General features: G+C 35.9%; 1 protein-coding gene and 1 long non-coding RNA gene across 3 annotated transcripts in view; one reads left to right on the top strand and one right to left on the bottom strand.

The window, feature by feature from the left end:
• The first annotated feature begins 968 nt into the window (after positions 1-968).
• LOC134530867 (uncharacterized) lies at positions 969-27,702 on the top strand. Its single transcript, XR_010074883.1, has 3 exons — positions 969-1,181; positions 1,976-2,077; positions 13,070-27,702. It is a non-coding gene; the product is annotated as an uncharacterized LOC134530867 (long non-coding RNA).
• Positions 18,154-27,821, bottom strand: part of LOC134530865 (matrilin-2-like) — a 39,218-nt gene continuing 29,550 nt past the window's right edge. The window contains exons 6-8 of one of the 2 annotated variants that reach the window (XM_063366131.1): positions 27,583-27,708; positions 21,830-21,961; positions 18,154-18,470 (exon numbers count right to left, since the gene is read on the bottom strand). In XM_063366131.1, the coding sequence (XP_063222201.1) occupies positions 18,352-18,470; positions 21,830-21,961; positions 27,583-27,708 (377 nt within the window). In that variant the 3' untranslated portion in view covers positions 18,154-18,351. Of the gene's footprint in view, positions 18,471-21,784; positions 21,962-27,582; positions 27,709-27,821 lie in introns of both variants that reach the window. The other variant, XM_063366130.1, reaches the window with a different exon arrangement.

A 27,821-nucleotide genomic window follows, 5' to 3' on the forward strand; every position in this document is an offset into this window, starting at 1 on the left:
TTGTAATTATTTCATGTTATTTATTAAAATTTAAATTTATGTTTAAATTGAAATTTTATTTTATTTTGAAGTTTAGTATATACTAATCCTGTATCAAAGTTATAATGGCATTAGATTTTATAAACTAATTTTAAGATTGCCTGACTTATATAATGATCTGTGTAATGATTAAATGCAAGAAAAAGCTGAAAGCCTTAAAAGTCGTTAAAACACTAAATCCATTCATCCATACACATATAATAAATCCTAAAGTGTGTTTGCTGGTTTATTATGTTTTATTGGTTTATTTGTCCGTTGAAAAAAAATTACTGTAAATTTAAAGCGATAGTAATATATATTACAGATATGGCATTTATTTAGACGTTACACTCTGCCGTAATGCCTACCGCACGTTCCAAATGTGATAGCGGGAATATCGAAGAATAGGAAGGGAGCGGTAAGGTAGTGCCGTTAAGAGAAGTCCTTTAGCTCATAGCACATACTCAAACAAGCATTCGAATGTGTTCTATTTTATCGGAAACAGATCAATGAACTTAAATTTTTACAGGGAATGTAAGAATGTATATCCATTATTATATTGTTGTATTTTTTGATTAGAGATCAATAAATAATAATTAAAACATATTGAATTCACCAAAAAACAGACGATTTCATATACATTTTGTGTGGATTTCCTAAAGAGGATTGTGAAAATAAAAAATCTTGAGACATAGCTACATATATTAGCTACAATTTGATGTAATAATATAATTGTGTCACCGCTTTGGATTTTGTGTAACTAGAACATAACTAAATGCATATAATGTGTTTTTGCTGGCAAGCTGGCTGGCTTGGGTCGGCCTGGTCGTGTCGCTGATGTGCATCATTCTCTCTCGGCTGCAGCGTGCCCCAAGGTCTAGACCTTGAGCGTGCCAAGCCACCCGCGTGGAGGGGGAACCGGGAAAACTAGGGGATTGGTGAAGGGGGAAACAACAAACCAGTTCTCGCCTTCTCGCACGCAGTTGAGACTTGAGGACACAATTGCTATATCTGTACCCAAGGCAGAAACATTTATCAGTGATTAAAATCGTGAGTATGGGACGCCGTAAAGAGTGGAGGAAGGGAAACAAGACTCGGCTGTTTCTCACATCCAAACGAAGAAAGAGAACAGGTGCTGCACTTCTGAAATACCACGAAGAAAGGTAAATTCTCGTTTATCAGTATTATTCGTTCACGCTTATCGAGTTCTGGAATAAACAAAAACACAAAAAAATTAAACAAATACTCTCATTGGATACTGTTATGACATAGCGACGGTCGCGGGAAATAGATACCTACTTGTTGGCTTGGCTATAATATAATCGTGTGTAAGTAAAGTTACTAGATCGTTTACTACCATCGATATGTGCTATTCAAACGTGTTGTATTTAGCAAGCTATAAATACGTTTTAAATACATGCTGTTCCAAGCTTATTACAATAATTACATCAACTGACGACATGTGTACAGTCTCAGCCACCGGTAACTGCTTGGCTTACGCATGTGTTGGTGTTTTATCTAGTGGCAGGCGTCAACACGTCCTCCAGCGTCTAGTCTGAGTCGTCAGTTATTTCGATACCGCGCGTGAAAATAATATTATACTGTGACAAAATTATTTCGGCAAAATACTTTACTGCCTGCTGAAACGTGGGTCTGGAAGATAGTGATTAAGCATGTACTGTAACATTGTCTTTTTTTAGATAATCTTCTTTGTATTTTCACTTATGAACATAGTTTTTAGGCGGTAATTCTGAATCACTCGTGCTTCTCTTTTTTGTGACGCTCTAGTACGTCGGCGAGCGATAACCTTGCATGCCGTCGCCGCCATCGTACAACAGCATCTGTTTAGTTTCGGACTCGGGCAAGAATGAACGAATAAGTCACAGTATAAGTGTCTATAACTACAATACCAGTAGGCCTACACAATAAAATAATAAAAACATTTCTCTTTTGGTAGAAAATTAACGAAGATTCGCAATACAATAGAAGGCTATTCAGAGAAGCCTGAGCCAAACTGTTCGCAGATTATCTACAGTGAAACCGCATTACAAACTGGAGGGTAAGTTGCAGTTTCTAATATTTATTTATTTAGACAACAAATTTTTTTCCCCCATTTTACAAGAATCCGATATGCATTCTACCTTGTCACTTGTGATATAACAGACAACTAAATGATCTTACCTCTAGTTAGCTACTGTGTGTCAAACAATACGACATTAGGCTACTTGCACACACGCCGATTTTGGACGGCCGATAAATAATCGGTGAGTGTGCAAGCTCTGGGGGTTTATTCTAAGTTTCTCGGAAAAGAGTTCCCGATCGTGATTCCACGATTATCGGAAGCTTTCTACAATATGGTATTCTAAGTTACTTTCATCAACTCGGAACCTTTCGATTCTCGGAAGCCAACGATCGGTATGTTTCGAGTATACAATTGCTGTCGAAAAGCCTTTGCCGATCGGGAATTAGCAGCCAGTTGAAATCATGGCGGATGCACGATTTATGTGTACACAAATAGTTTTACATTGTCGAAAATAGTACATTTTTGGGCGTGATCTATATTTACGATATTTTACCTAGGAGTCAATTTGTTTAATATTTTGTAAAAGGAAATTTTTTCCCAGTAGCATTGAATATGTATGTTTTTGGGGTCATATTCAAGTAGTTGACCTAACAGTAACGAGAGGGCAGCAGGGCTTGCGGGTGTGCGAGGCAGTAGCGCGCGCTGCGGCGAATAGGACTACTACAACACTTAATCGGAATTAAGTTTCGCGTCCATTATCGTTTCCCAAGTGGTAACAGTAATTACTGAAGATATTTGTACATTTATTATGTATAAAATATTGAACCATAATACATGTACAAATATCTTCAGTAATTACTGTTACCACCCAGGAAACGGTAATGGACGCGAAACTTAATTCGGATAAAGTGTTGCAGTAGTCCTACCAGCCGCTGCGCGCTACTGCCTCGCACTTCCGCAATCCCTGCCATCTAGTAACTGCTAGGCCAACTACTTGAATACGCCCGAAAGTCACGAAAGTATTTCTTCATATGGAAGCTACTTCTAACCATATACATATCACAATGCCGTTTTATAGAATGATTTTATATGATGTATATAAGTAAAAGAAATGCATTCCGTTTTTTTTTTTTTTTAGTTTTGCATTCTTTCGGATGAGACCTTACCATGGTTACCGCTTTAAGTTACAATAATTACGTAATGTAAGTAGTGCTCCAGATACATAATAACTAAGTGGGAATGTAAAGATGTTCTTTCTATAATAACAATATTATAACGAAGATTTTATGCAAGTAAATTGAAAAATAACCCAACTTCCAAAATACATGTTCATAATTTATTCGCCTGTTTCAGATATCAAAAGTTTCAACAATAACTCAGCGTGTGTATTTTGTTTCAGTCGTGAAATTCGATGAAAATTTTCTCCGCAAGAATTCGGGGTGCTCCTCCATAAAATAAACCAATATTTTAATTTGCCTCTCACTCACACGAGATCGCCGAGCAGCCATTATTTCAATTATACAATGACCGACCACGTGCAAACAACTCTAAACATTTCACACCAAATATCCCGTAAAAATAATTTAAGAAATAAACATGTTTTCGCTTGCTCGAGCACTTTTAAAATTACTTAAGATTTTTATAAATACTTTTATCAACATTGAAACATCTGGAAAGTATATTGTCTTATAAACTCTGTGTTTTTATTTATAAATTTGTTAGAAATATGAAGTGTTTTTTGTTGTTATGTTGCAGTTTTCAAATCTCATCTTCGCTGCCAGAAAAATTGTAGAGGGGAAAATCGTAACCCGAACTTTGCCGAGATAGTTAGGCCTCGTAACGATACCGCGTTTAGAATAGCAATTTCAGTACCTTTCGATTACGATCGTTCGGACCGTGTGTTGCCGATCGGCCAAAGAGCTATATGTCGGAATCGATATCGAAATGTTCCGATAGAAAACGCTGGAAACTTAGAATAAACACCCTGGTCTGAACACGCTCGCTACTGTATTCCCGGCGCCGACCCGGCGCCGGCGGTCCACAGTGGCAGTGGCCGGCTGCTAACCGGTTTTTTTCCGGTGCCGGTCCGTGGTCGGCCAGTGTGCAATCTCCAATGCCCTCCAAAGGTTCACTACTGGAATGTGGATGGCTGATATTTATCGGCCGTCCAAAATCGGTGTGTGTGCAAGTAGCCTTAGGAAAGAGTATGTCACTAGTGGGAAGTACCGTAGCAATTTTTAATGGAAGGCCGCGGTGAACGAATATTGTCACGGGAAAATCAGTGCCTGGCGTTTCCAGTAGCATAAGGCAGAGACGCTACTTTTTTTCCCCATGGTTTTGCCACCTCTTGTAAAAGGAATTTCAAGGCCAAACACTTGCGTAGTGTTTACGGACGCGAAATCAACCATAAAGATAGTAAGAAGCCTCATAGAAATGCGCAGTGCTTCAAAATATCAAACAATTCTTATCAGCTAACAAAACCGTACCCGAGCTATTTGAAAATACAGAATGCCAATCTTGTTAATATTTTTTGATGACAATATCCGCAGTATAGGTTGTAATGTATGTTTTTCTGTAGGTTAGACCCAGTGACTTACACAGTGCTTCAACCTGTTCCATTGCATGGCTTAAAAGTTATCGATAACGTCACACAATTGGATGGCAATTGTGGTGGAGATACTGCTCTGTCGAATGAATCTGCAAATAATCTAACTATACCGACCCAGAAATGGCTTCATAATGAATGAAAGTATCTTGTCTTTAAAGAAAAGTTCAATATTAGTTTCAATATTTGTTGTGGTTTTGATGATTAAATTGTAGAAAATGCAATAAACTATACAATTTTTAATTAGTATGTCGGCTCAAGCATTCACATAGCTTATCAATGGTGTACCGAGGCGTACATTTGTTGTTATGCACTGCAAACACTTCTGGAAACACTGCAACATAACTTTCCCTTAGTACGTGTAGCAAATCGACCTTTATAAGTAAATTTTTGGTATTTCAAAGAAATACTACCTATTGTAGCCGTACCAATGGTGCGAATTGCGGGATATTTTTATATAGTTTTTCGTTTCATTGTCCATAGACCTCAAATCCATCGTCAACTGAAAAACTTATATATATTTATATGTCTATTTTGTGGACACGATAACTGCCCCAATTTTTCACCAATCACTTCTTAATTAATACATAAATTCTAAAAGGGGAAAATCTCGGTAGAGTTTTTTAATGGGCAATATCGACTTAAAGGGTAGAAATGGGGAAGGTTTTTCGAAAAACAGAAAAATTGCTATAACTCCCATAATATGAGAAATATCACATAAGCTTGAACCTATTAAAAATTTTAGATTTAATGTGTTAAATATTGGTCTTAGCTATTTTTTATACGACCAACCATAAATAATTTCAGGCGGCTGAAAAACATGGGTTTAAGGTCAAAAAATCATAGCTCCTATTGTAGGCAAAACATCGGATCCGTGCGAATTTTGTTTATAATTGTTATCTAAAACTTTTGTTTGAAACGTTTTTGGATTAGACGAACTGTTTCTGAAAGGGTTAAAAAAATATGAGTAAATTATTTTAAAAAATCATAAATGCCTTAGTAATAACGTTATCAAATCCGCTCAGTTGTTTGTAAGACTTAAAAAATTTTATCTAAAACGTTTGTCTGAAATAATTGCTACGAGACGAGCCAATGTTGCTTAGGGTCGAAAAAACCATTCTGTGAGGGCGAAAAAATTCATTCCCATTTTAGTCACAGCTTTGGATGCATGTGAATTTTGTATTAATCATAAAAATTTTATCTAAAACGTTTGTCTAAAATAATTTTTGATGAGACTAGCCAGTATTACATGGCGTTGAAAAAACAAGGGTTTCCCTCGAAAACGAGAAATTTTTCCTTTAAACGGGAATTTTTGAGTCATTTTGAGTCATTTTTGAGGAATTTTGAGGAATTTTTGAGTCCAAGATGGCCGCCGTGACGTCAGAGCAATCGGTCATTGACCCGGCACCTCGCACCTCAGCATGAAGCCTGGCGCAGTAGCCCTTTTTCTATACTACTTACACATTTTATTTTTTTAAATTTCACAGAAGACATTTTGCTTATTTAGAGAAATTGATAATCGATCATATCAATAACATATGAGTTAATTTGATTTCTCTCAGCCTACATCATTTCAATTTATTTTTAATTGATAATTGTCAAAGCGACACAGTTAATATCAATAATACTTGAATAGCGAGTTGAAAAAAACGCAATAACACAAACTTAATACATATTTTTAAAAAGTTTACTCTCTTCGTTCTTACAGTTCTATGCTCGAATAAACATAATTAATTTTTTTTCTACAATCTCTCACATCCACTAACAGTACATTTGATTTTCCTTCACAATGTGCCGTTCGGAAGCTCCGGGATTACTGTCGCTATAAGCGACAAAAAACGCGGCGACTTGGTCCTGCGACTTTCATGTCGCTGGTCGCGGCTTGTCACAGGGACTAAATTAGTCGCTGCTCCCACCACCAGGCTGCGCGGCTGTTATCTGGAGACGAGTAAGTTGCGAGCCTCTGCGCATGCGCGGGCCCCACAGGAACTGCCCGGGCGAGGTCGCCCGACCCCTGCGCCTGCAATGTCACCAGTTAAATATGCACATGCCAGTCCCGTCAGTTCCACAGAAAAATGTGTGCTAGTCTTTCAGTACTCGCTAGTGATGTGCAACATCTAACATATCGTTTCACAAACTACGTATTAACAAAACACGTATTTTAATACAACACTTATAAAATTATTGATTTTATGTTATACTAGCTGCCCGACCCGGCTTCGCACGGCTATACTAATGGAAAAAAATTAAGGCACATCTCCCATTTACAGTAATGGTAAATTAAAAAAAAATTCAGTGAAAATTTATTACAATGCTGTATAATGTACCGGAGAAAAAATGAATAACACCGATGGTTTCCCGACTCGTGCACGCAACGTAAAACTGATGTACCCGTACTTCGCTACGGCAGTCTACAGGCAGATCACTCTTGCGCTGCTCATTATACATGCCCCTCCTTGTGGGTACGCCACTGCCGCGCGATGCCCGTTGCCATGGAGGCGCAGAAGGCATGAACAATGCAAAATCCTGTTCTCATGCAGACAAAGTACCCACTGTTGCCTGGTTTTAACCACCCATGGGATCTAATTTTCGGAAAATTTCATCCTGCGTAACATAAGGAACATTACTGTGAAGTTTCAAGTCTGTAAAATATATATATACTTGAAAAAAAAGGGCAATAAAAAAAACAAATTAAACCCAGAGAGAGGAAAAAAACAATAGTTCAGGTTTGCGATTTAAAGTGATAAAAAGTACCTATTTAAATACTAATTGAACTCTTATGAGGGTACTGATTGCTTCGTTGTTAATATCACTCGGGTGTTTTTTTACTTGTATGGGAAAATTAAGAATGATAAGGCATCTAGTGCGTGGCAACAATGTTAATAGGCAATAGGAAATAAACTTCTAGCGCCTGCGGCATTGTCAACACACACTTCGTACGTGTACTGCATGTTGTATCTAACCCCCTCCAACGCATTTGATTCTAAATTGGACTTTTAGTAAGGATCCCTAATGTTATTGATAATATAATATAGCCTAGGTATAGCCTTCCTCGATAAATGTACTATCCAACACTGAAAGAATTTTTCAAATCGGATCGTGGTTCCTGAGATTAGCGCGTTCAAACAAACAAACAAACAAACTCTTCAGCTTTATAATATTAGTATAGATATTATACATTATTATTTAACAACGTATTTATAACGTATTATGAAAGCCACATGGCAATGCGTCGCGCATGTTAGACTCTTCCCATTCTGTCTAACTCTTCTTCATTAACTATCCCTCTGTTTCCCGTAACCAACCTGCTTGCTTAATGCATGATTTTGACACGCCACACGAAAGAGCCCGGGGTTTTCCCTGTGTCTATGCAGGTTTTACCTGGGCCCAACTTATCTAGTTTTAGTCTAGAATAGTCAGTGAAGGAAGTTGGTCACGGCGCCAATCGCTGTCATAGCTGGCCAATCCCCTCCTAACACATGATGCATGCTACCTCTCCTGAATGGCTAACACCCTGCATGTTTAGAGCGAATATGCTTCAGTCTGAGCCACACTTAGAGTCTTCCCTACTCAGACCCCTCCCAAAAACTCTTATTTTTGAACTTAGGTTAGAAAAAAATTTAAAAAATAGACTTGCCACCGCAAAGACTGGAGACATGCACCTAGCATTTATCGACGAGACTGCCAGAATCATCAAGGGAAGTTTCCTTCAGTGTGTTTGTCCGGTACATCAACACACGCATAGACGGATCTGTGGGGGGAGGGGGTGCAGAATGGGCCGACAATATATTTTTTTTGTTGGCTGCAAAAAGTGTCAAATGAAAGGTGAATAGAAAATATTATCATACGGTATCTAGTCATACTGAGATTTTACTCATTCATTATCAGTTATCATGTTTTCAATGGTGATATTTATTACTCAGATTCTTGTGAATTTGCGTGGCACTCTTTCTTAGAGGCAGTGCCTTGTCGAAGAATTTTTCAATATCGTAATTTAACAATTAAAATTTAATTTTTTTTTAATTTTCAAACATCTTAGCTCTTGGTATATGACATTTGGTAGGAGTAATTTCGTGAATTAAACGGAAGTGGATTGGAACTGAAATGTGTCCCTAGACACGGTGCTGCCATCTGTGGAAGTCTCCGATATCTCGAATTTATGGTGGACCCACGTGATTTATCCATGTATATTAACTTTCGTGAAAATCGGGGGATGTACTAAGCGTATTGGTGCGTCATACGTACAAACACACATACATACAATACGCAATACAATTTTGAAAATCCTTAGTTAACATTGAAATGTAGAAATAGCGCAACGTTCGTCATACTATAGACACACAATAAATTGTTAGACTAGATATATTTGTCGTCATGTTGAATAAAATAACTTCGTAATTAATTTTTTATTGTTAAATCTTAAATGTTGAGTCAGCTCAATAATGTTAAGGTTTGTTGTAAAAAGTGCTTACAGACTGATTTCTGTCATTTAAGGAAGAACAAATTTACATATATATACTTAGTGTTATAATACGTGTTTAAAAAATTTTCAGGCAATTATGTTTTTATTTATTTATTTATTGCGCTGCAAGTTTAAAAAAAACTTAAAAAATTGCGCCTTGTTCATGATGATTTAAAGAACCAACAAAATCTTAAATAATTTTGACGTCATTTTTGTTCCAACACAATTTTACTAGCTAATATATCTTTAAAGTTGCGATTATATCTTGTTATGACTATTCAAGATTACAAAATGTATTCCATTATAGTTTCACTACGATAAAATTTACTTTGGCACACCAATACCTACGCATAGTACTTCCCCCGTTGTTCACGGAACATGCACAGATGCATGATGCCACACGTGGGTTCACCATCTTGATCACTTCAGCTCGTGGCTACAGCAGTTCCTGTATGCATGCGCATTGGACATTCAACCAGTTAAATTTCCGTTGTGTAATTCACGCATATTTTATGGCATTTCTGGTGCGTACTAAAATTTCACTCTCAACGCGCCTTAAGAACGAAAGTAATGATAATTTCGGTCTAGGCATTTACATGCGATGCGTTCGGTACTCCTGTCGTTCGGCTATCCCTGAGATATCGTTAGTACTGTATTTCATTAAACAGAATTATAGTTAGGTTTTAAAACGGGGAAAAATTGTTAAGTTTTTTCCCTGTCATGAATACTTTTCGTATATTTATTACACTCGGCATTATTTTGAAGAAATCTACGTTAATTTTCGTGTCCGATTTTCGTATTAAAAGTTTATTTGCAACATGAGAACACATGAATTTACTCGTTACCGAGGTTATATGTTTACATATCATATAAAAGACTCGCTCAAGGTTCTATTTTTATCATCTGCGTTTCCATTAGCTATTCAATGCCAAATTATTGCTTTGACAATGTTTTGCTTAAATTTAGCATAATAATGTACAAATTATTTACACGCGTGCAAGACAAGCTGTCTGGTGTGTTTGCTGCTGAGGGTAAAAGGAGGGGGGAGGTCGCTGATCACGACTTATGCCCCGGGCGAAGGAAGGCCTCTATCCTCCCCTGCACACGCGCCGCAAGGTCGATCCGGGAGATACTGGGCGGGGCTGGCAGAGGAGATCATGTGCTATCGCTAGGGTCAAGACTTTGTGGTTTTATTTTGAGAACAATTCCGTTTTCAAAACACGAGATTTCGGAGATATTGTTTTCATTTTTACAATTGTCTTTATTCCTTTTTATATAAAAAAATTATATTATTCAACAAATATAAGAATAAAATATTTCTTAATACTAAGTCAACAAAAATAATATTTTTTTAATTTGACACCTAATGCACATATACAGTAAAATCATTAGAAATAATAATAGACATGTCTAGAACAGAAATACTCAGAAAAATATAAATATATTGACAATTTTTTTTTTGTGTTTGAAACATGTGTCGTCATTAGTGTTAAACCGTGTTACTAGTGTAAAATATGCAAGATGAAACAATATAATAATATTTCTTTCCTATCAATTTAGGTCATACATTCTGGTAGAAAAATCGTGTTACATAAATAATATTCAATGAATTAACTATATATATATATATATATATATATATATATATATATATATATATTATTTTGAGTTAGGTAATTTTGTCAAATTGTGGATTGATTCATGTTTTCAGTTTAGTTGCGGTGCTACTCTTACATTTCAATATTATTTATTGTATTGTCATGCTTTGCGGTGTTATTTCGGTATTATTGCAATTCACCATATACTCTTGTCCCTAACTATAGCGAGTCTCATCTTTAGGTTACAGTGTGCATTTTAATGGGCATTTACTCTCTCTCTCTTCCTAAATCACGATATCTGTTGGTAGCTCTGTCCTTGTTTCAGTGTGCTCTGTTGCCAGATACATCCCAAACACATGTTTAAAATGTCTTGAAAAAAAAATTTAATTGCCTCAAAAATTCTATTTTGTAATGGAAAATTCGTAATAAGAATTTCGGAAATACATTTTCTTGCTGTGTTTCATCAATAGCATCACCTTACTTCTATATAAACGTAAGTCAAAGACGCCATCTTGGTTTCCACCGTTTCTTCATTAATTATTTTATGGCTTTTAATATCAAAAATGTTTCCTCTGTTTGACCATAGCACATAATCAATGGAATATCTGGTTACTGATTGTGACCGACTGCCACAAATAGTTTCTCCTGTGAAATAATAATTGGTGTTTAGAATTGATCTTTTCATATTCTTTCAGAATGTATAAAACTGTAATAATACTGTCAAGGAAAACTGTTCGATGTTATTAGAAAATTCTTAAACAATAAATTCAAACATATTAAAATCTATTTTAACTATCGAAGGAATACAAAATAATAATTGTAATGTTCTGAGTAGTACCAATCTGGCAACAGTGCGCGCCATCTGCTCTGCACTGCAATCCAAGCGTGAGCCAGGGTGTGGGATCGGCGACAGCCCTTGTCTCGTCCGGCGAAGACCCGCCACTGCCCGCGGCGAGCAGTGCTCCCGGTCACTGCCGCTCGTCACTGAGCCTCACATTGCTCTTGCAAGAGGCAAGCACCGGGACCTGTCGTGAGCGGTTCACAATCGTTTGCTGAAAACCACTCAACCATCTCGGTCGCAAACACTGTGCTGAATTTTTTTTTTAAAAATTTCTTATCATTACTTTTACTTATGACCTATTTTGTGAATTTTAGCATTTTACCCCTCCCTCGCATTCGTTGTTCCGTCACGAATATTTTCGTAAAATATCCACTATTTCTCTAAAAAAAAAATGCGCAAGTTTTTCAGTTACTATCACTGCAACGACGTTTTGCGCACATTAAAAAAACACTTAGCAAATAGGCTATGTGTTGTGACAGAACAAATGTATATAAATGATGAAATAATAAAAATTAGCAACATGACGTGTGAAACCTAGCCTTAAGTACATGATGTGTTTCGTTTTTTTTTTATCCTTGCTTTACATTTATGTTCCCTTGGTACAGTGACACCATTGCACGTAGCACCTACATGTTGCGTGTCAGTAGTATATGACCCATAGTAACATTCATATACGGTACTTTATTTCCAAAACTGTTATGTTCTTCGAGCATAGGCCAAAATGTTTATAAAACGTTGACAAAAATTTATAACAATAAAGTCCATCAATAAACAAATACAATAACCGCAAAAAATTATTTCTAAACAATACATTACCTTAATTATGAATAAGGAAATTTGCAAACAGATGTTACTGCTTCATGGTAATAGATATTGAAATAAAATAATTTTAGGCATAACAAATACATATATCTGTTTTACAACCATTACACATTTAAATTAAAATTTTTGGTAAACTTAATATTCAGAAATAAATAAATATGTTTAATACAATTTTTTAAAAGCAAAATAGCCATTTTGTTACATTTTTCATAAACCATTGCTATTAAAATATAAAAATTTCAATTTTGTTTCGGTATCTTGAATAAATGTAATTTCTCTGCCTATCCTCGATCGTTGCTAATATTATAACTTTTTTTTGTAAGGTGCACATTCCAGGGGTGAGCACAGTTAGTAAAACATTTGATAGTATTTTATGAATCCTTAAATATTCTACATATGTTACAATGAATGATAGTATAAGATGGCGATATAGGGATAGATAAAGATAGAGAAATACAACCCAAGCAACTTATATTTACTTTTTTTCATGTAGTCTTCGGATTAGGACTGTTGTGCCCTGAGTGCACATTCCCGTGTAGAGATGTCATGTCTACAGTTATTTCAGCCTGTGGAGCAGGCACCTCGCGATACACGCATGACCACGAGGAAGTCTATAGTCCAGGCGACCTGAGAGGAGGCATACGAAGGGAAATAGGAATAACAAAGAAAAGGTTACTGCCAACTGTTTCCGGTTATGAAGTCATCCCGTAAGGCGACCATTGCTGCTACCAGAAGATGGAATATCCTGGGTGGTCTGGCTGGCCGCTGGACCCCGCAGAGGGACTTGCTCAGCAGAGTCGTGGGCGCTCTCCGAAGCTCTGTCGCTGAGGGCAGCCGCCCTGAAGAAGAACGCCGTTTCTACGCCACCCACGACGTCACACTGTCCAACCTCAGCTCCATGTTGAAGTATGGTACGTCAGCTGCTGGTGATAGAAAATTTTCCGTACTGCAGGTGATAGAAATTTCTCAGGCGCTGATCAATGCAGGAGGAGAAGTCCGAACTGGACTTAGCCATTGGTGGGACTGTTGGGTACACAACTGTATTTTTACTTTTAGCGGGCATGACGTTTGGACCTAGCCTTTTAGAGCACTGTTTATGGTGACTGTGTCGTTGAGCTAGTCGGTAGTTGGTCGTATTAGATGGCTTTAAACTCGATCTGGACTTTGTTTATTTCCCCGATGTGATCACAGATGTTGAAGGTGAATACGTAAGATTACGTAAAATACGTAGGTAAGTACTGTTACGCTTACGTGTTGAAAAGGTTGCTATGCAGATTTGGGCTCTATGAGATGGGGTATTCAAGGATATATAAGAATTTATGGAAATTTCGAAAATTTCCGTGTTCACAATAGTTACGTAGGGCTGATTGACTTAGAGAAAAGAGAGAGAACACGAGACATAATTGCTGCTTATTGACAGATTACATTTCCACAGCGATGCTGACGAGAATTTATGCATGGGCATAGAGTGAAGTGAACATTCGTATTAGTCTGGATGCACAGTATTCGCTGGACTCAGCTGCTACCAGCAATCAACGAGGTGATCAGCACAGCTGTTGGAGTTTCATGCGGTGCTCACGATGGTACCTGGTGATTGAGAAGCCCGGCGGTGGACGAGTACGCCCGGACAACACGACTCGCGGGGCGAGTAGGAACTCGCTGCCGCCACAACGCAATTCAAGACAGGTGACGAGCAGCTGTTATTTTCACACATTTTCGGTGGTGTTAATTTCCATCACGTAACTGGTTTAGTGATACAATACACTTGATACATCTCACATAACGACGCAGCGTAAGATTCTGGCTAAGACTTTTGTATAATTTTAATAATATTTTGTAATTTTTCAAATATGTAGTTAATTACTCTTAAAAACTGAATGTTTGATAATATAATTTCTTAGTTAAACGTCGATGTTTACATATAGTTATGTATATTATCGCTTGTGTAAATGCAATTGAATTTTAGGAAATTTTGCCTGTTTTTAAATCGATTGCTATCAAATAATTGAAACATTTAAGTGGAATAATTTCTCACCCAACCAAATAATATATGTATATACTTATATTGTAGTGTGTGAGTACATTGTGATCATTTGCTCTCAAGTAACTTTTACACAATTTATTGTGTTGTAGCCCTGAATCAAGAAAACGCGTGCGTAAGCATACTAGTCAGCTTGGGCAAAGAATATTGTTGAATCATAATTTTATTTTAATGAACTATTTTTAATTTAATTGTTCTTAATAAATATGTATAGCACCCATCTTTTTTATGTTCTTTCCGTTGTGACCCCACAGTTACGACAAGACAATATTGATATCTTAAAACTCTGAACAGCATAATTGTCCTCCGTATCAACAGTGACTTAGATTATAATCTTTTACAATGAACACCCAATCCATGATCTCGTATCACAAACACTTCCATAACAGTTCACGATTATAACTGCTACAAAGAAAAGCTGGATGACAAATCAATACTAATATTATAAATGCGAAAGTAACTCTGTCTATCTGTCTATCTGTATGTCTGTTTGTTACCTTTTCCCGGCTGAACGGCTGAACGGATCGTAATGAAATTTGGCAAGGAGATAGATTATATCCTGGGGATGGACATAGGCTATCTTTTGTCTAAAAAAATAATCTTTAAATGGGTTAAAAAAATACATCTTAATTTTATGTAATGTGTGTCATAGATATACAAACTGTTATTGTCATTCCTCTATGTCTGCCGAGCAATAGATTTCAATCCATAACATTACGTTTTGTTATTATAAGGAATTGAGTAGAGAGTAAGAAAAATTAAAGCTCTGCATCGTAGTACCTCAATACACCCGTATATGTCACTGTTAGTTTTTTTATTAATCGTTTTATAGTTTGCACATCCTAACTAATATTATAAAAGCGAGTGTTTGTTTGCTACGCCATGAAATTTTGCATAGAGATAATTTATGGGCTGGAGAGTGACATAGGCTCATTTTTATGTAAGGTTCCAGTGGAATTTTGTAAATACCTCTAAAAATAAGTATTTTTCTATTGTTACATTATGTTTGGTTGTCGCAAGGTAAATTTATTTATAAATGTTTTTTTTTTCCTTCTACATATTTTTTCTCCCTACCTAGGGCACCCATAAATTTAAATTTCACGTGTATGTTTTCTATGTCATTCGAGTAGTAAATTTTTTTTTTTTTTTCAAATTGGTCATTATTTATACTTTCTGTTTCATTTTGGAAACATATGTTTTTTTTTTTAGGTATTATGACAAATAAAAAAAATTAGTTTCACTAACATTCTTAGGTTTTTATTGTGTGGATAGTTTCAAGTTTAATATTATGTAGGTGCATAAATTCTTAAACTTATAAATTTCTTCGAAATTTGTTCATAGGTTGGTAGGGCCTACTAATTTTTTCTATTTGTCAATATTTTGTCAATATTGTTATTATGGTAGATAGGAGTACAGTAAATGCCTACATTCTTATATTCCTTTATATCTCTTTCGATTTCGAGTGTTTCCGAGCCATTCAGGGTCCTCAGCATCACCCCCTCCCCCCCTCAGAGGTCAAAGCCCCAGAATTTCGAAAGTTTAAAAAATTTTTAAAGTATTTTTCTTTCGATTTAAAGTGTTTTCGAGCCATTCAGGGTCCTCGAAACCCCCGCCCCCCTCTGGGAACGTAGCCCCAAAATTTCGAAGATTTCAAATATCTATTCTCTCGAAATGGAGTGTTCCGAAACATTCGAGGTCCTGAACATTCAACCCCCCCCCCCCCCCCTTCCGCAAAAGTGAAAGCCCCAAAATTTCGTAAAATTGGTGGAAATTGTATTAAAATTAAGTCATTACGAACTAAAGTGTCCAGGGCATGGTGGAACTTTTACCCAAAGTCGACTTCCCCAATCAAATTTGGGGGAAGGGGGGGGGGAAATGCAAAACCCCAAAATTTCAAAAAATTTAAAAAAATTCTTAAATTTAAGTATACTTTATTACTATTTGGAGTGTTTCAGAGCCATTCGGGGTCCTCAACATCACCCCCCCCCCCCCTCAGGGGTCGAAGCCCCAAAATTAAGAAAATTTCAAAAATTATTCTCTTTCGATTTTTAGTGTTTTCCAGCCATTCAGATTCCTCAAAATCAACCCTCCCCCTTTGGGGACAATTCCCCAAAATTTCGAAAATTTCAGGAATTTCAAATATCTATTTTTTCGATATGGAGTGTTCCGAACCATTCGAGGTCCTGAACCTCCGCCCCCCCCCCCCCTCCCTTCCACAAAAGTGAAAGCCCCAAAATTTCGAAAAATTGGAGGAAATTGTATTAAAATTAAGTCATTATGAACTAAAGTGTCCGGGGCATGGTGGAAATTTACCCAAAGACTTCTCCTCCATCAAAATTGTGGGTAAAAGGGGGGGGGGGAGGAAAATGCAAAGACCCAAAATTTCGGAAAATTTCAATTTTTTTTTTAAATATACACTTTTTTTCGATTTGGAGTGTTTCCTAGACTTTCGGGGTCCTCAAACTAACCTCCTCCCACAAGGAGTCCAAGCCCCAAAATTTCGAAGTTTCAAAAATTTCAAAAATCTATTATCTTTAGATTTTGAGTGTTTCCAAGCCATTCAGGGTCCTCAAAGCCCCAAAATTTCGAAAATTTCAGAAATTTCGAGATGAAGTGTCCCGGGCCATTCGAGGTCCTCAACCTCCACCGTCCGTTTTCCTCGGGGTTTAAGCCCCAAAAATGCGAAAATTAGGAGTAAATAATAAAAAATATTTAGTCAAAATTAATTAAAATGTAAAAAATAAAATTATATTTTGGAAAACTAAAAATTCGCTTTAATTGTACTAAAACGTGAAATATTGTTAAATATTTCGTTAGCATTAAAAATATTTTTATATGAAATAAAACATAATTTATGATATAGGAAATGATAAATTAATGTACATTAAGCTACCTTCTCTTATTCAATATTCTCAGAAATACCATATTTTTATTTGTAACAGGGTAGTTATTATTCTAAAAATATTGAAATAAAGGTTATGGTGTTGGTAAGAATAATTCTAACTCAAAATAAATATCATTTTATTATAATTATTTTGGAATTCATATCTGCTGTTAAAAGAAAAGAAAAAGGATTATTTTGGTTTCTGTCTGAGCAGCCAAAATTGTCATATTTACTTAAGTCTCAATTTTAACATTGTCGCCCCTATTGGAAAATAGCCGAGGGGTAATAAATTAGGGGATTTTGTTATAGTAATACTAAGCAAACTAAGAATCTACTAATATGTTTGATAAGAAATTTAAGATATGTACTTTACATTACAAATAAAGATGTGATTGTATCAAATTTCTTTAAATATTGGAAGGTATTTGTAATAACGTGAAATTGTTAAATTATTTTAAGAATAGCTCTAACCTTAATAAATAAAAAGTGTCAGTGTAAACAATGGCATAAACTTGAAAGTTTAAATATATATTTTTAATTGTTGAAATCATTAAATTAAAGGATAGCAATGTGATTTCGACAAGGTAAAATATCTTCGAACACTCTAACAATAAATTTTTAACATCATATAAATAATCTATACTAAAAATAAAAAACTACTTTTCACCTAACTTCTTGAAAAATTTTCAATAGTTAAGGATTGTAAGAATAATTTCTGTACCTAAAAATGTATTGTGTCTATTTATTTAGTAAAAATATTTGGAACTTTTTTCATGGTAAGATTTTAGCAATACTCAGAAATTGCGTGAGCGAAGCCGCGGGTTATTAGCTAGTAATATATATATATTGATAAAAAACATTTCCAGTCACCTTACAAATTTATCGATTTTAACGATACAGATATATACCATAAAAACATTCCTCTGCACTTTAATGACAAGAAGAATTGCTTAAAAAAGTGATGTTTTAAGTTTGTAATCCAGTGACGCGCTCGGACTCCAAGATGGCGGCCCAGCTCGAGCGCTGTCAGTGTTGCCATCATGACGGGATGGGCGCGCTAGCACGAGTCCACGGGAACGAGCGCGAGGTTGCCAGGCCTGGCGCTCAGCAGGAAGCTGAGGAAGCAGGCCAGCACCACCAACCCCGCGTTTATCTGAGCTGACGTCGGATCGCTGCCTGCAGCAGAGGAGGGGAAACCGTGTTAGTGAAATTTTGCACACTTGTCTGCCTACGTGACATTAAAAAAAAATACTCCTTAAGCAGAGTTTTGGTACTTCTTGATGAAATTTCATTAATGCATTTGAAATGCTTTCTTCGTTACCTGGCAAAGACTATTAAATATTTTTACCTTCGATTTCAAGCGAGTTCAGTTACCCATCCCACTTGAAAGAGTATCATCAACAAGTCTCAGGGAAAATCACTTCGTGTGGCAGCTATTAACTTGGAAACACCATGTTTTTCACATGAAACAACGATGCGTGACTTGCTCAAGATGTACACGCCGGATAGTTTGTTTAATTATGACGTGGAAAAAAATTGTGTACCCTCAAGCTTTGCAATAAAAGGTTTTAAAATACACAAAAAATAGTTTGAGTTTTTGTTATCTATCTAAATAATATTTACTGTGTACATGAAATCAAAAAAATATATATATCCCCATCGTACTAAAAGAAGCCTCTGCGATGCATTAAGTCCGGGAAAACTGGGTACTTAGCTAGTAATTATATAAATACATACACGTACCCCCTACAAAAGAAAATTGTTATGCAAGTAAGTAGTAAGTCTATAGATCACACAGACTTTTCCGTTGTTATGACCATTTTTCTTTCTATACTCAAAGCTCTAACGAAGAACAGAAGCATTTCTGAAGCTATGTCCATCCACATAACCGCCGTTTTTGCATGTCTTGCGTATGTACCCATAGTTTTAAGGCGCATTTTAGTTAAACCTTTAGTCTGAGGTTCAAAAGAACTGTTTCTGTAACACATGTAGCTGATTTGCGTAAAAAGTTAAGGATGTCTGTGTGTCATGGACTTACGAAATGTCAAGCAATTGCATCAATACACTATAGACTAATAATTGAAAGCTCCGAGATTTTTGTGTGAAACCCTGGCGTTGACACCATGACAGTCCACTAGATGGCAGACGATATGCCCAATGTGATCATGTAATACATATGATACCAACTTTATGACAACGCAAATAACTTTCTTTTCTCTTAGAATTTTTTTTTAATCATGCATATTTAAGGGGGAATATAAAATTCCAAAATTTTGAATTGTTTAAAAAGAAGTTATTCGTGTTTGACACCAGAGAATATAATATATAATTTAACAATTTATCTTTAAAGTATTTTTATAGTCACGCCTGTTGTCGCTAGGTTATTTTTAACTATCTCCCCTCTGTTGTTAGCATAGAACTGTCCGGTATTAGAATCGATTGTATTTGATTGCATGCTGTGACGTAGTTGACGTCACTGCCTATTTCACTAGGGCCATATTGCAACAACCAGAACCTTGAGGAAATTTTGATTGAAAACTCATTATATGTTTAATGAGTATGAATTACAATTTTCTTAGTCAAACAATGTAGCGAACCGAAAAATACGGTCATTTCAAACAACGTATTTCCATCCAATGGTTTTGAATGTCCCATAAGCGTGATGGAGACCATCAGCTGGCAATATCCCCTCCCCCCTGATGTGTACTTATACTTTTGTCGATGGTGCAGCATTTTGGGTGCTGCTGCTTGTGAAACCATCACGGGACCTGGTTAAAAACATTTTCATGGACATGCACCAGTGTTGGTTTTTTTTTTGTATTGTATTGATTTCTTCGTGACAGAAAAAATCCATACTTTTCCAAAAATTCCTTTGGAAACCAGTTGCTAATAAATAGTTTGTAATACTACAAGAAATATATTGTAACTTTGTAAAAACCATAGGTTTTGTTATTTTTGCACGTGTGAAATACGGTTTTTCCAGATAGTTTTGAGTATTTCTTATAAATATAGGTGCATAGTTTTATATTTCACTTGATGTTTCATTCAAGCATATTTATCAAACCATGGAAAAGATAATTCAACATTTAATAATTGAAATATATTTAGTTGAATTATGCTTATTAATGTGTGCAGTTAAAACTAAAAATTTATTTAGGGAACGTTTTACAAATAACTTTAACTATTTGAGGTACTGGGACAACACAAAGCATAAATACTAGGGTAGGAATCTGAACCCAGTAAAATTTCGAACACTATTTTGTAGTGATACAGTGGTTATCATGTAAGTGAACAAATTTACAAATATCTTTAATTTTACATCAATATTTCTAACCTATTTACAAAAATATTTCAGTTTAGGTTTGAGATGGATCAGTAGATATAATATAAGTCCTTGATGGTGAGATCTGGCTGGATCTCCAGTTAAATTTCTGAAATTTCATTGGTTAGCTGTTTTTTATTTTTTATTTTTTTTGAAAACGGAGAAATTTCTTTTTTTTTTTTTTTGCTGTTAACTGGACACTTTACAGCGATTCCGTTAAGGGATGACACCATTGCTGCGAAATTCGCAGAATAAAGTCAAGTTAACAGTGAGAATGAAGGATCATTTTCTTTTCCAGTTTCCAACGTTAATGATGCAGACCGGATTTATATCAGTCATTGATACGTTATATGAATTAATTTTGCAATGGGGAACATTGGTTTAAAACATCTCCATGGACATACCAGCAATAGCGTATGTACACAGTGTAATTTTGTTTATTTGTAAATGGATATGAAATTGTCATGTAAATTACTGATATTTACATTAAATCAACCTTATATTTCACAATTAGGTAGCTATTCAGTATACAGTTATACAGGTAGTAATACTGAGTTCAGATTCGTTACCGGGAATTTATGATTTGTGTTGTACCAGTAGCTTCTTACATTAGAAAACGTAATTTGCAAACCGTTCCCTGAACAGTTTTCCAGTAATAACTGCATGCATAAATAAGAACAATAGTACTAAATAAAGGCCAATTGTTGGGTATTCAATTATGTTTTCCTTGATTTAAAAAAAAATCGTCGGCTTACTTCTAAAACCTCGTAAGTCCAGATTTTCCGAGTTTTATATTCCGGATATGTTTGGTGTATTTTTTTTTTCATTTTTTCAAGTGCATATGCTGATAAAACCTCGTAAGTCAACTCTACTTAGTCTCTTTTCTATTCACAAATTATAAAACCTCGTATCTTTGTCAGTCGAAACCGTTCTCCAAAAGCTCATAAGTTCTCCTGTAAAATTGACTGAAATGTAGTTACGAGGTTTTAGAAGTAAGCCGACGAAATACTGCTTTTAAAATAGCTATCAAAATTTTAAATTATTTTCGTAAGCAAACTTCATATATGCAAAAATAACCATAGCAATGTGTTGTAAAAATGTACGGTAGTTTTCTTGTGGTATTACAAACTATTTGTTGGCAACAGGTTTGTAAAAGCAAATGAAATACGTATTTGTTCCTGTGCTCGAGGAATGTCCCGCAACACCGCCGCACCTCGCGAGCACGCCAGATGGTCCTCGGAGACGCTCTGCTCGGCCCGGCAGCGGCAAGTGCCCAAAGTGCAGGCGACGAACGGCGGCTCGCAGTCCGCCGGCGACGAGCACGCCTGCCCGTACTTCCGCAGCGCTGCAAGAGAACCGCCGTCACTACTCACCAACACTCCTACTCACAGACACACACGGCATCCTTTATGGGACGTGAATACGTCTTTAAAATTGCTCCCACAGTGGGAGGCAATTAAAAAAAAAAAAACGAACGATAACAAAAATCGGGGGATACAGTTTGGTGTTTGATCTATCATCTCCATCCAAAATTTAATTACACCACTGGAATTCTAAAGGATCAAAGAATTCGTTACGCTAAAGGAGGACTGCGACGCATCTCGCGCGCGGTCGAGGGGGAAGCGCTGTCATTTTGAGGTCATTTTGCTGCGTTTCGAGATTTCCATTTAGTATAACTATTGACTCGGAGAAACTACGACGTTCGTTTGTGTTTCAATCAGCAGCTCTCGTCAACATCTATCGATTGCATGTATAAAACATTAGTGTAAAATAGTTACAGTGAATATATATGGTGATAATTTAAAAAATATGATCAAAAATATATGTCAGCCTATACGCGTCAAAAAAGCCAAATCCAAATACAGAGATCGTATACGGTTGGAAAGGGATCCCCAAAAGCAATCGAATGATACCAATAAAACACCATATGACCGAGTGAAGCAGTGCCGTGAACGTAAAAGAATGAATGCGGCCGAGCGGATCAACGACGTTGCCAGTACATCTACAGCTAGGCGGTTGAAATTATGCAAAATTATGCTTCTACATCAACACGTATTCACGTACAACACACGGCCGTGTCTATGACACAGACACATCCCATTTTTTTAGGCCTGTTATACAATTTCCTAGCCCGATAATGATTGTCTAAAAAATTGTGATTGTTGATTTTTAACACCTATGATTTAACTTGTAACATTTAAAACGAAAAACTTAGGGTGCATGCGATCGATAATATTAAGGTGTGTAGGGAGTAGCTGTTGCACACAAAGTTTATATCATTTGCAGTGCAATAAAATTGTCAAGTAACCTTCATGCATCATTTTTCTATTGCATGTGCCCCACGAGTTTCGTTTTAAATCTTTCCAGTTTATTAACTGGTGTTAAAAATCAACAATCACAAATTTGTAGGACAATCTGTTTGGGTTTAAGAATCTACAGGGCTAGGTTGATAATTATATACTTTTTAGTCAATTATAAAATATATTTTTATATTAGTTTATCTGCTTTGTAATATTGTATGTGTGTAATTTTGTAATTAATTTAATTTTTATTACAGATTAAGTATCTGAGTTTGTTCATTAACCCATACAGATTCTAATGAAAAGTTGTATTTGTGAATTTTAATTGCCTATCAAAATACTTGTAATGTTTAAAACTAAAAATGAGGGGCTTTTGCACTATATAATAGTAAGTATACAAGCCGTGATGGATGCACCACAATACAATGCAGGTCCAATTCAATGCAACGACATTTATTGACGAAATTCTAAACAAAACTGTTATCAGAGCCGTTAGTTTGCTAGTCGCCGTGAGCTTTGTTAAACTTATTGGTCTCGCGAGGGAGAAGGATAGGAAGTTGCCAGACCTTACTATATGTGGCGGACATTTCTCCTTCCCTGTGTGCGTGATAGACACCGCATGCGGGTTCTGCGTTATGCATCCCGTAATACTGCACTGTGCTGCTCGTAGCTTAATGACACGAAAAAGGGGGCTTTGTTAAACAAAAATTTGTAACAAACAAACTAAAAATATAGTGAGTTAATATTGCATTGTCATCCAGCCCTCAGTTATGGTCAAAGGTTTTGAGTCGCTATCACATCTGGAAGTTAGTTTAAAATCGATTGAAAATTTTGTACTGAACAAACACAGAAATAAAACGAACAAATAAAATATTTTTAAAGGGAAGTATTAAATATTTAAACGGAGAAGAAATTTATAATTTAGAAATCTAGTATGCGCTCTTTATGTCATAAATCAAGGTTTAATATTCATATCAATTGTTGATAAAAAACCAAAATATGTTTATAATATCATAGTTTTAAACGTTAATAACGTTAATAACTCTCTTAGACGATCAGAATGAATTATACGAATATAAAATTCAGGTATTATAAACTTTACTATAAATTTATAAATCGACTACAGTAAAATTTTTTGAAGATCTGCGAGAATAAATTGAAACAAGTTTGATGAGATAATTCCAAATGATAGTCACTGGTCAATAACTGCCAAATGTCACTAAAAATAAATAAAAGGTCTAGCAGTACCTTAGTTAACGTCAGTAAAAAAGAAGTATTTTAAAAGTGTGTTCTCCTCTGGAATCTGATTAAATTTTTAGTGCTAAAACTAATCTCTGGATGGACTTCAATCTAACTTGCGTTCTGACAAATGAGTTAGTTGCAAACCTCCGAACGCTTTGGTAGAATAAAAGCCAGCTGCGCAGCTGAAACCACTTCCATTGTGATTCAAATCCACGAGCCCGGATCTCATGCAATTTATTTCCTCCCCGTTTTCAACTATTTACAGTTTCATATTTTGGCGCACAGCGTGGGTTCTATCCCCGATTGCCACCCCGCTAAATTTATCTGAAAAAAAAATAGCATCTAATAAACCCTTGTTTATTTACAGCAGATAGAAACTTAGTTCTGTGCTTCATACACAGAGGTTAAGCGCGTCACTCCGTCTCCTAGGACTCTCCGCGGCCTGTGGTTCGAAGCCCAGCGAGGTATACGGGTCACTAGGCACGCTAGTGGGTGGCACACCTGCTGCGGTGTTGGCTGACCAAGCAACTGGCACAATGTATTTCTCATGGGACTATGATTTTGTGGTGGCTTTTTGTGGTGGCTTGTCAATCTTCAGGATTCGGCCATATTCGGGCGTTTCCGCCGCTCGTTGACTATATCCAGGACCTCGGTGGTCATTTTAGATGACTTCACATCCGCCATCTTGGAATCCACCAATTTTGAACATTTGTAATTATTTAGCTAGAAATACAGAAGAAATTATGAAATCCTCAAAAAATTATATTTTTAAAATAATTATTGATTCCATTGATTTCTGTCCTTGGTTCGATCCTTGACTGATGCAAAAAAAGTTAATTTCAGTTAAAAAAAAAACATTTATTCAATAACATTTGAAAAAATCCTAAATACTGCTTAAAATCCTTATCCACTCGCTATCAGTAAGCTACCGAAGCCATTTTGGCCGCCATATTGGAAATTCGTAATTTCTAACCTAGAAATTCGGGAAAAATTCCAGTAGCTATCATCAAAAAAATCGTATGTTAAATTAATAAATGATTCGTTCGATATCCATCCTAGTTTCGATCCTTACTCAATTCAAAAAGTATATATAATTGAATTACAATTACCAAAAAAATGTTCGAAAAATAAAAAAAAAGTAACAAAAAATTATTACATAATTTCTACAAGTACAAACAAAAAAATTACTAACTTTTCTCAATTTCTGAAGGCTTAATAGAAGACAATGCAAAACCTTTGCATGCCTTGTAGTATGTTTACAGGACATCTCCATATGAGAGTCCATTAACCAGTCATCCATTTGGTAGCTAGGAATGTCTATTCAGTAGCCAGGCACGTAATCAGCAGCCAGGTACATTCAGTTTATGGCAAACATGTCCAGTTATCAGCTAGGCATGTACTGTCAGCGACAATACACGACCAGTTTTGGGCTAAACACATCATGTTGGTGTAATGAAAAGCACGTCCAGTAGGTGACAAGGCGCATCCAGTTGGTGGCCAGGCGTTTCTTCGATGGTCAGGCACGTACAATAGGTGGTAAGGCACGACGTCCAGTCGGTGGTCAGCCACATCCAGTTGTTGGCTAGACACCATTCTGTGGCCAGCCAAGTCAGATAGTTTGGACAGACAAGTCCTTTTGTTGATCAGGCGCATACAGTCAGTAGCCAAGAGTTGTAATATTTCAATGTATATAATGATTTTGGGTACTTTAGATGCCTATTTTAATTTTATTCACTGCATGAAATAGTGTTTTGCACAAATTTTAATTCGCCGTTTGTACACTGTATTTTTTTTTGTAAATGGAACAAAATATTCATGATAACTACACATTTTTTTAATTAGTACATTTACATGAAATAAACTACATCACTAGATCATCACTAAAACAACGACATCGCAGTAATACTGTATTCGTATTCTTACCTGGCAATTTATGATTTGTGTTGTCCCAGTACCTCCAATAGTTAAAGTTATTTGTAAACCGTTCCGTGAATAGCTTTCCAATATTAAATTCACACTTTAATAGGCATAATAAACCAAAATTAAGTAAAATTATTAAACATAAAAATTATCGTTTTCATAGTTTAAATAATTATGCTTGAATGAAAAATCAATTAAAATATAAAATTATGTGCCAATTTTTGTAAGAAATACTCATTATTATCTTAAAAAAAACTTACGTCATCTATACAAAAATAACCATAGCCATGTGTTGTACAAAGTTACAATATTTTCTTGTACTATTACGGACTAATTCTTGGCAACTGGTTTCCAAATGGGTATTTCGTAAAATTACAGTTGTTTATGTGGTCTTTGTAGTAAAACTCTTCATTTCATTACGTCACTCATAAAACAATTAAAACTTCATTTTTCCTAAGTTATGAAATATTTAAGTTTCTATGATTTTAAGGAAAGCGAAATTGAATTTGTTTTTGTATGATCTACTAAACATGAAGTGTTTTTCGACAAAAGCTACATATGAACGGTTAGTTTAAAACTGTATATTGCACGGTCATAATTCATGTGATTAAAAATTAGTTAAACTTAAATATATAAAAATGCATTAAAATCACTTATGAAATTTAAATGACCATTTATCAACAATAAATCGTTGTAAAATCATTGTTTGATTTATAATCACGTTCAAATAAAGGAATTAATGAAGCAAAATAATTTAGGATACTATCCTCTTAAGGGTCAGTTGAAACAATAGACCCCACAAACAGGTGTCCTAAAAAAATGTGAACGAGACTTCAGTACTCGCCAGAGATATATAACTTTTACCCTCAGTAACGAGCAAATACGTGTGTTCTCAAGTTGCAAATGCACTTGCAATGCGATAATAGGACACGAAATTTAACGCAGGACTCCTAAAAATATCGCCGAGATTATAAATATATACATAAATTGTGTTTTAAACTACATTTCTGAACGCGAATCACATGCAGTTTCCACACCCACCGCTATAATTCGTTGCCGAAGCAGCTACGTCGACTATTGAATCATTTGACTAGCATAGTGACCTATTAAACTATGTAATAAAACGCCTCCGATAAAAGCGAAAATGAAATAGAAAAACTTCTAAACCCCGGCTTTGGACATTATTTTCGACTAGGAATTTTACTAAAATACTGTCAATTTTGTTAAAATTCATTAAAAGGTTAATACCGTAAATTATCCCTTTGGCTTTGTGAACTTTGGTTTGCGCCATCCATCACAGATGACAGCACCGTGGTTATACATTTCCGTTCCATTCACGAAATCACTCCCACAAAATGCCGTACGCCGAGCGCTAAGATTATACTTATAAAAAAATATTTAATCCCCACCAACAAATGGAAAGTATTTGAAAGCAAACCGCGGGTAAAGAGGTTTTATCTCCCCCTCCCTCCTCCCGGGAGCGAGCTCGCGCGAGTGGTCTCACCTGACGTGCAGGTCTTATTGTCCTGGGAGAGGCGGTGGTCGGCCGGGCACTTGCACAAGTGCTGCGAGCACACGAAGGGCGCCTCGCACTCCGGCGTGGACGAGCAGGCCTCGAGATACTTCAACACTGCCAACAGCCGCAAACAATCATCAGTACAAGTCTCTCAACAACCAAAAATGTTCCAATAAACCATTTGAAATATTGTATAAAATAGGTACTTTTTGGGAAAATAATCATAA

The sequence above is a fragment of the Bacillus rossius genome, chromosome 3, assembly GCF_032445375.1.
Source record: "Bacillus rossius redtenbacheri isolate Brsri chromosome 3, Brsri_v3, whole genome shotgun sequence".
In the NCBI taxonomy this organism is placed as follows: Eukaryota; Metazoa; Arthropoda; class Insecta; order Phasmatodea; family Bacillidae; genus Bacillus; species Bacillus rossius.